This window comes from Tetrao urogallus (assembly GCF_951394365.1).
Source record: "Tetrao urogallus genome assembly, chromosome: 5".
Classification (NCBI taxonomy): Eukaryota; Metazoa; Chordata; class Aves; order Galliformes; family Phasianidae; genus Tetrao; species Tetrao urogallus.
The window spans coordinates 15,986,010-16,000,193 of NC_136818.1; the positions used below are offsets into that span (position 1 = coordinate 15,986,010).

The window sequence follows — 14,184 nt, forward strand, 5'->3', positions numbered from 1 at the left end:
GGGAAAAGGCTGCAAGTGTTATTCCTGGGAGAGATGAGAGAATAAAAAATGACCTGGGCTGAAGGCTTAGCTGCAGCTCCTTTGTTGTAAATTTGAACTTGGAATCTTCAGCTGTTGTCAGAAGTTGCAACAGGACTTGGGAGAAGCGATGCCACTGTTAAGTAGCTTTCATGTGAAAAGTGGCAGAATTCATGGGATTTTATTTGGCAAATAAGTCAGGGTGGGTCTAAAAATCACTACTGGGGCATAAAGGGAGAAGCTGGAGAATGATGAAGGGCATCAAATGAAATTAAGTGGTGCTGGTTGTGGCATAAGCCTGAAATTTTGCTTAATGTATTAAACAAAACAAGGAAACTTGCATAATAAAATTCCATTAACATTGTGGAAGAAAAATGAATGATTATTCCTGTTTTATTTGAGTATTGTAAGTAAATAATGAACTTAAGGAGAAAGGCTTCCTGTCTCCTTGAAACTTCAGTGTCTCTAATGTCTGGCTATAAGTTTTCATTGAACTACATGGGACACTGGCTCATCTAGTTTTTTTGCTGGTCTGTGTTCAGTTGTTACTGCTGCTTATAATAATGTACCTGTGCTAGCCTCAGTGAGGTGAAACTTCAGTCTTTCAATAGACTTTATGCCATCTAGCTCCTTCATTTTCTTTTATATCCTTATCATAGTTATAGGTGCACTTTGTTTCCAAAGAGAAAATATGATTGGATATGGGATTGGTAACTCAGATTGTGCTTAGTAAGTATGAAGTTTCTTCCACCTGCCTTTTCTGGACCTATTTTATAATTCACTGTTGGTTTTTTTTTATATATTTTGCATGGGATGTGCTGCTTGGTTTGATTTTCGTGTCTGAAGAAAGATTAAAAGAATTCATGCTTTTCCTTGGATTTTTTTTTTTTTTTTTTTTCCCCTGACTGATTCTAATAGAGGATAAACCTGTAGTTTCCATTAGTCATCTAACATATAGGCATTATTCTTGTGCTGGAAACCTTGACAGCTGTGTTTAGTAGTAAAGCACGGTGCTGTGTTGGATGTGCTTAAATTAATGTAGAACTTTGGGTAGCGCAGTGTTGGTTTTTTTTCCTCTTATGTATGTTTATGTTTGTTATATTATTCCAGGTAGCTAGCTGCTGAGCACCATGTTTACAGTAGACTGCAGCTTTCATTACCAAAGTAATAGGGTTGGCTTGGGACCCTTTCAACTTCCTTGGAATTCTAGAGATCTGTCAGTGTCGTGAGTGATGAATGTTTTGCATATGCAATCCTGCATCAAATGTATTTGGTGAGGTCTGGTGACTTCATGAAGAGACTGGTAGCTGGAAGGCTTGTCTCCCCATCTCTGTTCACATTATTTAGTTTCACAGTGTATTTCTTTTAGATATAAACTTGTCTCTTTTTCTCTCTGCATGTATTTGAAGAGGTACTACTTATTACTAAAGCTGTTTATGTCTGAAGACATGACCAAGTTTTTAGTTACCTGAAGTTCTGGAGATTGCTAAATGAGTTATAGTTGTGAATCATTCATATTGGAAATAGCTGCTTTATCTGATTGTTATTTAGTTTACCTTTTCTCTTGGTTCTCTTGTTTTAGAGACTCTACAGCGGTGGGTAATTCACTGGTCCATAAGCGGTCTCCTTTACGTCGAAGTCATAAGGCATCAGCATCCTCACCCAAACTGTCGTTACGTGATGGACAGAAAGCCAAAAAGCCACTGTGTAAATTTGAAGAAGGTCAGGATGTCCTAGCTAGATGGTCAGATGGCTTGTTTTATCTTGGAACTATCAAAAAGGTAAACATTTGTTCAACTTCACTGCAGTTCTGTAGTATGGTATGTTGGTTGAGTCAGACCACGTTATTGTTTCACTTAGTTAAGATTAAATACGTTCTTTTACTTAGTCCTTTCTCATGGATTCCATTGTATTCATGTTTTCCAGATAAACAAACTGAAACAGAACTGCTTCATTATATTTGAGGACAGTTCCAAGTCTTGGGTTCTCTGGAAGGACATACAAACAGGCAAGAACTTCAGTGAAGTAGTCGTTGTTTGGTATTTTATCTGTTTAGATTACTATATCTGTTAAAATAAATTGTTGCATTGCATTCATTTTTCTAAAAGAGCAGTGTAGTTTAAAGTGATGCAGGATAATGCATTAGGCAAGTTAATACACAATTTCTTTTTGAAAACTCTAGATCATTACAGTTACTTCTTTGTGTAACTGTGTAGCAGAGAAAACACTTCTAAAAAGCAATTGCATTTGTTTATTTTGGTGGTGGAGTGTAATGTGGTCTCAACAGAAATCTCAAAGAACCTCATTTGCATTGAATTTGTTCTGTTTTCAGTTGAAACAGCATAGCACAGAAAGAAAGCAAAGATTTGAAAATGCTGAATTTAAATGGAATTATCATATTTGAAAGTAGCACCATAACTGTGTAACAGAAACCATTACCAGTTTGGAGGTATTCATGTACTCTAAAGAAATGCTCATCAAATGAGGTGTCTGTTTTCTATTAACTTTAATTTTTCGGATGTTTGGAGGAGTAGCAATTATTACAATAACCTAATGCTAACAAAGTGTTATGACAATTTCAGTGACCATTTCAGGTTTTGTCTGAAAATCAGTGGAAACTTGCTTGTCAGATAAAAGTAATGGAAGTAATGGAAGCTCCTTCTGATTCTTGATGTTTAAACAGACATTCTGATTTTTAATGAGAAAAGCTTTGTGTTCATAATAAGAAAAAACCAAATGCTTCATTTCTGATAACCTAAAATACTGCTGTTTGTTCTCTTGCTGTGCACTAATGGTCACTAATACCTTTATGGTAAGCTGAACGTTAGTGCACAAGTATGACAGCACATAGACTGAATAACTTGTTTTAATCTAGATTGTTATACTGATATGTGGTGTCACTGAAGCAAAATTAGCTTTCCTTTCCAGTAATTTTTTTTTTTACTGGGCAAACCTATAAAAAAAGCATGCACGAAGTTGTGTATATTATGCATTGAAAAAGGAGAACAAGCTGCTGCAATGCCAAACTCTATCAATTTTTTTTCTATCAATTGTCCAGATAGGATTTGTTGATTTTTTTCAGTCTACATTTGCGTTCCTTATTCACGGTTATTTAATTTTTATTGTTGTTAAGGAACCATGGAATGTATAGTAAGTAGACAACATGTAGCCTATATGAATCTGCTGACCTGTCAAATGATATAAATGCTTATAGTATATTAAGTCCATTCAAAGTGTCTGAGTTTATTTTTTGTTCGAGTGTTAGGCTCTGTAAAAATCTCTATCTACAATGCGTGGATCTGTAACTCATTTATAAAAACAAATCGTCTGCATGGTAATGGATCTGACTGCACTGTAGTCTGCAAATGATGACAAAAAAAAAAAGCCAACACACTTCTGTCTTTTTCTAGGAGCCACTGAAAGTGGGGAAATGGTCTGTACAATATGTCAGGAGGAGTATTCAGAAGCACCGAATGAAATGGTTATATGTGATAAATGTGGGCAAGGTAAATAGATTTTTTCCTATTTCCTGCATTTTAAAAGATCTTTAATTTCTTTTCTGAAGGAAGATGTTGACACGGCTACCGCTGACTGCGAGGCTGATCTTAAATTTCATAGCTCTTAGTGGCTATTAATAGGTCAGTGAATAATGGCAGTCCATGTGACTATCGTGTATTCCCTATGGACAGTGAGTTGTTTTACAAAGATGATTTAAAAGATAATTTTGTTACTAATCTTTTTGATCAGGTGTTTGGTACTTGGTCAAGGATAATGCGTTGTAGTTGCCTTAAAATTATATAGTTACTTTTCCTTAAGGTTTTCTTTTGCCATTTTTATAACACCTTGGTTAATTATTTCTAATACAGGTTATCATCAGCTGTGTCACACACCAAATATTGATTCCAGCGTGATAGATTCAGATGATAAATGGCTCTGTCGACAGTGTGTTTTTGCGACAACAACAAAGGTGTGTTACTTGAAGTAGCACCTGATACATATTACTTACGTAATTGTTTCAAATTAAAATCAGAAATTCCTCTTCTTAATTTGATGTGAATGGGAAAGTTGTGTATTTTGGAGATAAATATTAATTTTAGAAATAGATGACATTTGTCTTTGAATTAGCTTTTAAGCAAATATGCTAGCGTACTAAAGCATAAGTATGTATGAGAGCATTTAGTTGGATTATAGACAAATTTTGGTAAGTGTAAAATTAAAGTATTTGAAAGTTTAAGGAATGTGTTGTTACTTTTGTAAACCAGTGTATTTATTTCAAACAGAGAGGTGGTGCGCTTAAGAAAGGACCAAATGCCAAAGCACTGCAAGTCATGAAACAGACTTTACCATATAATGCAACAGACCTTGAGTGGGATGCGGGTCATAAAACCAACGTCCAGCAGTGTTACTGCTATTGTGGAGGACCTGGAGAGTAAGTAAAGTGATGATCTGTGTCAACTTTTCTCCATAAGACACCTGACACCTGCAAACCTTGATTCTGGTCCTGAAGACAAGCACTTTTGAAGTTCTTTGAATGTTTTTAGAAAGGCGTGCTTATGAAACATTGCCTGTTAATTTAAGTTTCTATAGATATAAACAGTGACACTCTGAAAAAGAAATGGGAATATTTTGTTGCTGTTATCGTTTAGATTTGCACAGATACTTCACTGTTTGTTCATGTGAATAAAATTATGTTGAGTTGTTCCTTTGTGTTTGAGTCAGGTTTAATATTAAGGATAATGTGAGATATAATGTTACAGAACAGACAGGATTCTGCCTTATACTGTAATTATTATGAGGGTAGGGGGAAAAAAGGTTTTCTTTCTTGAGAGTCTTATGAGGAACAAGGACATCCAAATAGGTGGAGCTTGAATACTCTGATATCTGTATGAGTGAGTGGACGACTAAAGTAGCACTGAGAGTTTGAAGTCAGGGCAACTCAGAGTCATACAAGAAAGCAAAGTATTAATACTTCTACTTAATCTATTCCTAGTCATTCTTTACTAGTAACTGTTCACTGTAGAACTAACTGATGCTGAAATGTTCTTTCAAATAACAGTGAAAGTTACTTTGTGTCAGAAGATCCATTGCTATTTAATCTAAATATAATGAAGAGCCATTTTGAGTAACTTATAATGCATCTTGTTTTTCTTTCTGTTGGTGAAGCTGGTATCTAAAGATGTTGCAGTGCTGCAAATGTAAGCAGTGGTTCCACGAGGCTTGTGTGCAGTGCCTCCAAAAGCCAATGCTTTTTGGTGACAGGTAAGAACACTTGTGCTGTACTTCATTGTTGTTTTCTTCTTAATTAGGAAGAAGTATCTCATAGATGAACTTTTAATAAAGCGTGTGTAGTACTCAAGTGTTTTTCAAAAACATTGTGGTGAGTTTAGCATAGAAACTTACAGAAAACAAAATGTGTTCAAGTACCAGGGGGGTGCTTTTTGTCATCTCTTTAAACAGGGTTGTTGAACAGCCTTCAAACAAAAGAGAAAAAGAAAATTAGGGTGAGGTAATCAATGGATAGCTGATTTCAAACTTACTGTTATTGACTTAACTGTTTGCGGAGGTTCTTTATGCCATAGGCTACTAGGAGATCAGAAGTGTTAAAGCAGAACACCATAGTGGGCTTATAATAAAGATAAGGGTTTTCTAGATCTCACCATGTAGTACATTAGTAACAGCACTTTTTGAGTGAGCACTTTGTGCTTTGAAGTAGGCAGTTGGTATGTATGTGCCGAAGAGAAGATCTAGCAACTGTGTGAAAATGTGCCCTTAGCGGAACGTGGTAGATTAAATGTTTTCCTGCTTGTTCCATTGTAGCTCATCAGTGCTTCTGTTTCCATCTGACTCATCTAGGTCCCACTAACTGTTTTCCTGCTCACTTGGAACTGCTAGTAGAGGGAACTGGAGAATCAGGAGGGATAGTCAGATGACAACTCCATATATTCTGTGTTCATGTGTGACGAGTGAAGCAAAAAGGAAATGAGAAAGGGCATTGGTCTGTGCTTTTGTTTTAGGAAGAGCTTGGAGTAGTTGAAGCGAACGAGAGAGAACACTGGATTAAAGAATCAAGGAGTGTATAATTTGTGATCTGTTGTGGTTTCGTTTCACCCTTTGTTGTGCTGAATGTTTGTATGAAGAAATTAATATCTAGAAAGTGCTCTTTTAGAGGCATACTTGCTTAGGCTTCTAAATTTGAATGAAAGGAATAGGGACACTGGGGAGCACAGTCACTAGTCAGGGAAGAAAAGAAGGAAGATGTGGAATGTAAAATTTATGAAGTAGAGACCACTACTGGGTCAGATATAAGACAGTACACAGGAAATTGATAGCAGGTGAAGGGACTCAAATGTCATGTGGCTGGGTTTCTGGAGTACTTGATTTTTCATTTTTCCCCAGTACAATCCTTGGAAAAAAAAAAAAAAAAAAAAAAAAAAATCCCATGAAGAGTCCTTTTTGGAATTATGAGGTGACAGTTTGTAATAAGTAGCATGTTAAAACATCTTGTATGTATGTATATGTGAGTACAGACACCCACCACCTAGTCACGCAGACATATATACGTGTATATATTTTTTTAGGTTTTATACATTCATTTGCTCAGTTTGCAGTTCTGGACCAGAATACCTCAAACGTTTACCCTTGAGATGGTAAGTGCAATTAAAGTAAATAATGGAACATATGTGCTGCTTTTCTTTTTGGTATTTTGATTTGCCTTGTTAAAAAGGAAATTCACATGCTGTCTTTCATCATTTCCTGAGTTCTTGTATAAACGGGCAGTTTTTCTTTCAAAGCTTATTCATAAATGCACGTTTCTTTGCTCTTGAGTTCTCTTCGGATTTATTCCTAGAATCGTTCAGTAAAGTTGCACCTAAGTACTTGCTTGTTGTCTATTTGAAGATACCTAAGCAGAATTCCTTTATTTAGGCTTTGTCTCACTGTTAAATTCAGTGAAATGTGTTAAGTATAAAAGTAAACAGCTTGACATGCATTGTAGTGGTTTACTTGATGAAATTCCGTGTTGCAGTTTGAAGTACTTCAATTGTAGCTTGTATTAAAAATAATACCAACTTAATGGATGTATGTGCTGACAAGTGTAAGGTAAAAATTACCTTGCTAAATTGTAGTTCACTGGAATACTTAGATGAATTCAGAATTGTTTTGGATTTTAAAGAAGCGTAATGAGAATGTGAGGTGAGGCAGACATGCGTGTATGATACAAAGCAGCAGCAGCCACATTAGGTAGAGAAATGATAGGAGATAACATAACGTTTCCTGGATTGAGTGTTCTGTGTTGTGCTTTATTTGTCTAACTACGTTATGCTAATCCTTTTAAAGAAATTATGTCAAAGAAAAGCAGTTGGGGATTTTTTGGTGATTCTATATATTTCTGAATTCTAGGGTAGATATAGCACATCTATGCCTTTACAACCTAAGTGTTATTCATAAGAAGAAATACTTTGATTCGGAGCTTGAACTCATGGCATACATAAATGAAAACTGGGATAGATTACATCCTGGTGAGGTAAGTAGTTGGAATGTTCTTTCTTCCTCACCTTTCACTGTGCACGTGTCAGGGACCAATGAACTCTTCTATGTAAGATATTAAATTGATTATCTTAACATCTGGTAACTCCAAATGGTAGAGATCATCTTCAATTTCCTTGTAGAATTGAAATATTTAAGTTGTGTATATTTTTCTGAGCTGTAAAACTTCATTTTATTGTTTGCATGGCAACTTTATTTTTTAACTCAACTGTTGATTCTGTAGCGTATTTTGTTTTTATTTTTTAATTGTCTCATGCTTGCTTGAATATTTTCATGGGTGCAGACAAGTAAACCTATGCCTATAACTGAATGCAGAGTGTATTTAGGATGAAAATATCAAGGTCTCTAAGGTGTAATACCTAACAAATCACTGTACACAAACATTTCCTCTTTCTTCCCTGTTCCAAGCGTGAGTGTGAGCAGTTTGTATATTGGTCTTAAGGATTTTGACTTTTTTCCAACCATGTGGGCTTTATCAGGAAAGTATGTAGAAAATCCATTTCCCCAAGCAAATTGAGTTCATGTTTAATGTAGAGGAATGATGTAGGTAGTCTTTTGGTTCTGTGTTTAAGGCTGAATGCAAAAATTTCTGTTGAAGTGACATTGATGTACTGCAAGTGGAGTGTGTGCTTCTTTTTTGCGTAAGTGTTCAAGGTTTTGAAACTTCTATACATAGGTGGCATTTGAATAGTTGGAACTTCTCCTAACGTATTTCCTACTTCTATATTTATTTTCAGTAAATTAATCCACTCGTTCTGGCAGATGCAACATGAGAATGAAATGTGGTCTTGGTTTAGATGATTGACACGCACTATTATTTTTGATAAATAATGAAAATTTTTTACGATACGTATGTTCAGATCGTGACTGGTGTACATGGAAAAACCCACAAATATTTATTTGTGGGTATTTAAGGTGGGAGGAGAGGAAAAGCCCAAAATGAGAAAGCATGCCTGCCTAAGTGGTAACAGAAATTCCTTAAGGTATTTCTGTACCTCAAGGAAACTGCTTTTTTTTCCAATGAGGCTACTTGGTTTTTGTTCTTTTTTTTTTTTTTTTTAAAGGCTATATTTTGAGTAAGCAAATAAATGCTCTGTTGAGGAAATAATATTCAAGGTTGTTTATTCTGATAAGTTTCTAAATGTCTCTCATGACACGGGGGAAAGCTGTGCCGTAAAAAAAATAAAGGCAAGTATATTTTAGGTTTTCTGATAACCTGTCTTTGAACAGAAACTAGTCAGAGAATAACATACAATACTAATAGTTTGAGTTTTCTGGTAGTACTCTTCTCTTGCTGCTATGAGGCATGGTACATCTTTCTCTAGATGGTTAGAACTGACTAAGTATTGTTAGAATTGAATTAGTAAGATAGGAGTAAATGGTGGAACTATTAGAGTTCTTAAGCCCATATATTTTTATCATGTTGCCATTTGTGGTGCAATAAACAATATTGTAGTTTTCTGTAGCTATGTGCTGAAGAATTGCACAACTTGAGGATAGTAATGGATTGTGTGGAAATATATGAAAAGATACCTTGAAACAGCTGTCACTTCGCAAAAGTTGGCCAGATTTCTCTTTGGTAGTCAAATGGTTTTACTGAATCTTGCAATGTTAAAAGCAGAGCTCTTTTTTGAGTATGTATTGAGATTTCACAAATTGTTAAATGTGTTAGCTTTCTTGTTTAATGAGTTGTATTATTTACAAGTGTCTGAGGGCTTTCTCTTGAGCTGCAGTTGTACAGTTTGCTCTGTGGTATCCTTACTAATATTCGTGCTTTGTGAGCTGTTGGCCAGCTCTATAATTAAAGATCAGTTGACTGCAGATCCAACCGGGTATAAATTCTGGAGCATTTTTGCATAGCAACTGGAAATATGGCAGCAACGCTACCATATTTAAAAATACTCTAAATTCTAATGTATAAATGTTGCATCCACCTCTTGAAAGTCATCAATGCAGACAGAAATGGGAATTAAGCCTTTGAGAAAGATTTCATTAAAGCCATCACCAATAAAATAACTGAGGTTCTTGTACTCTTCTTGCGGTCTCTTACTTTGGATGTGCTTAATGCTACTGAGGTACTCATGTTAGTGATCCTGGGAAGGCAGACTAGTATCCTTCTTGTATACTGAAACAATTTGAAATGATTTTCTTGTACTGCTTAACCAGAAAACCTAGATTCTTTGACCAGGGCTTGTCCCTAATGTAAATTCTGTGAATGTGAATCACAGAACATGAGGATTTAAAAAACAAAAAAACAAAAAAAAAAAACCTAAATGACTAACACCTTTTAAGGGTTAGGTAGTTTCTACAGGTAATTTTTTTTTTTTTAATGTACTTCACATCCAAATTGATAGTTTTAATGACTCAGAGTCGTTAATAATAATGATTGGAAGCTTTCTATTACTGAAGAATTAGAATGGCTAAATAATTTCTTAATTCTCCGCAGCTGGCAGATACACCAAAATCTGAAAGATATGAGCATGTACTGGAGGCATTAAATGATTACAAGACCATGTAAGTTTTTGGTATTTTTACTCTAAATACTTCCAGCTTTGTCATTCGTGGTTGTCAGTCTCCTTTGCTCAGTTTATCTGATAATCACTGTGGCTGTGTTAACGTTGACGTTTTGAATACTGTTTCTGTTTCAGAGTATAACACCCCATACCTATTTGAGTGGATCCCAGATCATGAGAAAAATTGTTTTAATTTCCATCCTCTTCCCAGTTCTCATTCTGTATTTCAGATTGAGGATTGTGTTAGCGGGAAAAGGTGAATAAAATAGCATTAGGATGAGTATTTTAATTTGCATAGATTTGTTTTGCATGAACATTTTATTTTAAAAGCTTCATTCCCTGGATTCAGAATGTTAACAATGAATTTAAAATCATCTAGGTTTATGTCTGGAAAAGAAATAAAGAAAAAGAAGCATTTGTTTGGCTTGAGAATTCGCGTTCCTCCTGTGCCACCAAATGCTGCTTTAAAGGCTGAGAAAGAACCAGAAGGAACTTCTCATGAGTTCAAAATTAAAGGCAGAAAATCATCTAAACCAATCCCTGATGTGAGGTAAAATAATCCCATGCTTTTTTAGAAATGTTGTGGTAAATAGGAACTACTTCAAGTACTTCAAGTGCCTGCAAAAGAACTCCTGCTCATTGTATAATGTCCATTTCTAAATAACTGTAAAGGTGGTTTGTTTGTATGTTTTAAAGATACTTTAAAGTTGTAAACTGATGCAGTTGCATGTTCTCTTTAAAGGTGATTGTGAGAGCAGAGTCTTCAAGCTTATTAGTTTCCTATTATGAGCCTTTGAAAAACAAAAGACAAACCAAAACAAGCATCATGACATTTGGCAGTAAGAACAATACAGGCTGTCCGAACCTCGCTGCCATTGGGGAGGGGTGGGGGGGAATATTTCCTTTCTGGAGCTTTTATGCAATGCTGTTAACTAGGTTTCTAAATAGGGAATATGATACACAGTTCTGGCTTGTGGTAGTAGATGTGCTGTTTCTTTAACCAACGCTTGTTCATTCCTCTTCAACGTTAAGGAATCGGTAATGTCAGTAGAAACAACTTTATCTGTGTGATATTATACAGGCAAATTATTTAGCTTTTACATGACAGCTTCGATTTGCCAGGATCTCGTTTAGCACAATGTGTATTCATTGCCAAAGGAAAGCATTTATTCTTTGAAAACTATCTTCAATAATTTTCTTCAATAAGAAAAAAATATAAATTTTCTTCTAGGGAATTAAGTAATGGTATAGAAAGAAAGGGGAAAAAAAAATCAGTAGGTCGTCCACCTGGTCCCTATACAAGAAAAATGATTCACAAAACTCCAGAGTCGTCTCCTCTGGTAAGGTTTTGGATATGTTTCTTTTATTTTCTCTTACCGGATTATCATTTTTGAAGAAAAATATAATCAGTTAATCTAAATTGTGATATTCCTCTCCCCATTTGCCCTCAAACTAAGCTGAATAAGCAATTAAAACTTAAACTGAAGTACTCTTCCTTTTTTCTTAGGATACTGAACCAGTTCCAGTGATAGAGACCCCAGCATTGGAATTACCCTGCTCTGTTGGGTAAATTAAAAACAAACAAACAAAAAAGCTTAAGCTATTTTAATATAGCATGTCATTTATTTGTTTGCTTCTGAAATGTCAACTCAATTTTTACTATAAGATTACTTTCATTACATGGCAACCCTGTTATCTTACATATCAGGAAATCCGATGGAACTGCACATTCATCCAATACCTCAGATGTGGAATCCACAGGTGCTGCCAGTATAAAAGAAACTACCTCATCTAGCATATCCAGACATTATAGGTAACATTTGAATTACTCTATCTACTGTATTGATTAAGGGTTTAATATGTTAATTTTCACAAGGTTATTGAAGGGGAGACACAAAGCAAGTAGTTCAGCAGTACTTTACCTGCAATAAACAGAAGTTACACAAATTGTACAGGAATTATCTTGCCAAAGAATGACTTCTGATGTTCTATGCCTACTTTCCAAAAACCTAAGGTTGTGTTAAGCTAAAAAATGTGAGTTTGGTGCCTTTTGGCAAACTTCAGCTAAATTTGAGCCAGGTACTTCCAGAGAGATTGTATTTCAACAAGCTTTAAGAAGATCATGAGAGAGACTTAAAACAGCAACTCTTTAAAAGAAGAAAAGAAAGACAAAACAAAAAGGCAATTTTGCAATCATCTGCAGTCTAGTCACTGCCAGTGATGTGTGATGGTTTTTTTTTTTTTTTTTTATTTGTTCTTCATTGAAGCTTTGGCAAAGCAAAGATAGAAGATAAGGAGACTGATGCAAGTGGTGAGGCAACTGTAGTAGATATGAAACAGAGATAGGAGTATTCCGGAATTTGAAGGAGAGTAGACAAGCACTTAAGATGTTGCAGAGGATATGGAATATCTGAGAATAAGGGAGTTTGCTGGTAATTATTATAGCCAGCTACTGAGATGTGAAGTAGAGCTGTGAATTGAGTGGGAATCTAATGGAATAGAACAGAAGAAAATAATTTCTTCACAGCATGGGTGCTAACTACTGTTCATTGTTAATGTAAAATGCACACTTAAGTTACTTTTACAGGAGACAAGTAAACTCCTTAAACACTTACTGAGTTCACCTTTCTAAGGAAGGTCACAGAAGAGCAGACATGTACCCTGTATTAATTTCGGCAACTTTTGTTTTTGTTTTGTTTGTTTTTGTTTGTATACTAATCTTAAGGAATAGTGACTATGCTATAGATTTTAGTCTAAAAGTTTGACTCAGTCTTCATAAATAATTATAATCCACCTTTATGCAAAAGGGTGGTGACCCTTTGCATTAAAAAAAAAACCACCAAAACAAAACAAAAAAAACAACCCAAAAAGCAACTTCTGCAGATAGTCCTTAATTATAGTCTTCACCAACATAAGATTCCAAACTTTTACAGTTCAGCTTTTTTTGTAACAGGGGCCTACTGATATGGTAAAGCTGTATTTTTAATTTACTATTCAAGGCACTTTTGGGGCAGAATCTGTTAAAAAATTTTTTTTGAAGTTTGCAGAAGATTAGAATTAATCTGAATCAAAACAGTACTCTAAAGATACTTAGGCATAATCTAATGTCATTTAACCAAATTTTCTGATATGGGATAACTTGCACAGTTTTTGTTATGTAAGTCTCTTTTGCAAGTGCCATATTAATCATTTATATACAGGTAATGAGTATTGAAACTGAAAACTAGAACAACAGTTGTGAATTGAGTTTTGTTTTACCATTTCCGTTCATCTTGAGTGTTTCCTGGAGTTAATGCTTGTGTTTATTTTTTTAGTAGTTTATCTGATTCAAGAAAAAGGACTCGTACAGGAAGAACTTGGCCTGCTGCAATACCACATTTGAGAAGAAGAGGTCGCTTTCCACGAAAAGCACTCCAGACTCAAAATTCAGAAATTGTAAAAGATGACGAGAGCAAGGAAGATTACCAGTATGATGAACTCAATACGGAGATACTTAACAATTTAGCAGATCAGGAGTTACAGCTCAATCATCTAAAGAACTCTATTACTAGTTATTTTGGTGCAGCAGGTAGAATAGCTTGTGGTGAAAAATACCGTGTTTTGGCTCGTCGGGTGACACTTGATGGAAAGGTGCAGTATCTTGTGGAGTGGGAAGGAGCAACTGCATCCTGACTGTAGGACTGAATATTATGTTCACTGCACTGTCATCTGTAAGTACAGTTCATAATGCAGAGCCATGAGAGAAGTGTGTCTTTAAATGTTTCTAAAAACAAAACAAAACCAATTTAGCCTTAACGTGTAATTGTTATCATTACAGCTCTTGTGATAAAAGACTTATCTTTTTAAAATCTGATCTGAAACTTAAATTTTTTAATCTGAACACTGTTAGATTGTTTTAGGTTGGGATATTTTGGGTTACAATTGCTTAAAAATGTGCATGGTGTTTTAAAAAAAGATGTTTTCTAGAGAACATTCCATGGATACAGTTATTGTGATTTAGAGAAATATTATGTAGATAGCACAAATCTTTGAAATTTTTTGGTTTGTTTTCTTACCCAGATGTTTGCAGAAATGTATTTCTATTTCAATACTTTATAGATTTCATAAG

The 14,184-nt window shown here is 35.0% G+C and overlaps 1 protein-coding gene across 3 annotated transcripts; it reads left to right on the top strand.

The window, feature by feature from the left end:
- Positions 1-1,604: 1,604 nt before the first annotated feature.
- Positions 1,605-13,748, top strand: MTF2 (metal response element binding transcription factor 2; the record flags this gene model as incomplete). 3 transcript variants are annotated; one of them, XM_079535309.1, is made up of 14 exons in its annotated part: positions 1,605-1,799; positions 1,945-2,038; positions 3,429-3,524; positions 3,885-3,985; positions 4,299-4,447; positions 5,182-5,277; positions 6,597-6,665; positions 7,417-7,540; positions 10,010-10,077; positions 10,456-10,626; positions 11,308-11,416; positions 11,584-11,642; positions 11,743-11,889; positions 13,394-13,748. In XM_079535309.1, exons 3-14 carry the CDS (start codon positions 3,449-3,451, stop codon positions 13,746-13,748), a joined length of 1,524 nt encoding a protein of 507 aa, XP_079391435.1. In that variant the 5' UTR covers positions 1,605-1,799; positions 1,945-2,038; positions 3,429-3,448. The 3 variants fall into 3 exon arrangements, with proteins under 3 accessions (XP_079391435.1, XP_079391436.1, XP_079391437.1); XM_079535310.1 differs by having other exon boundaries at positions 11,785-11,889; XM_079535311.1 differs by having other exon boundaries at positions 11,590-11,642; positions 11,785-11,889.
- Positions 13,749-14,184: the final 436 nt, after the last annotated feature.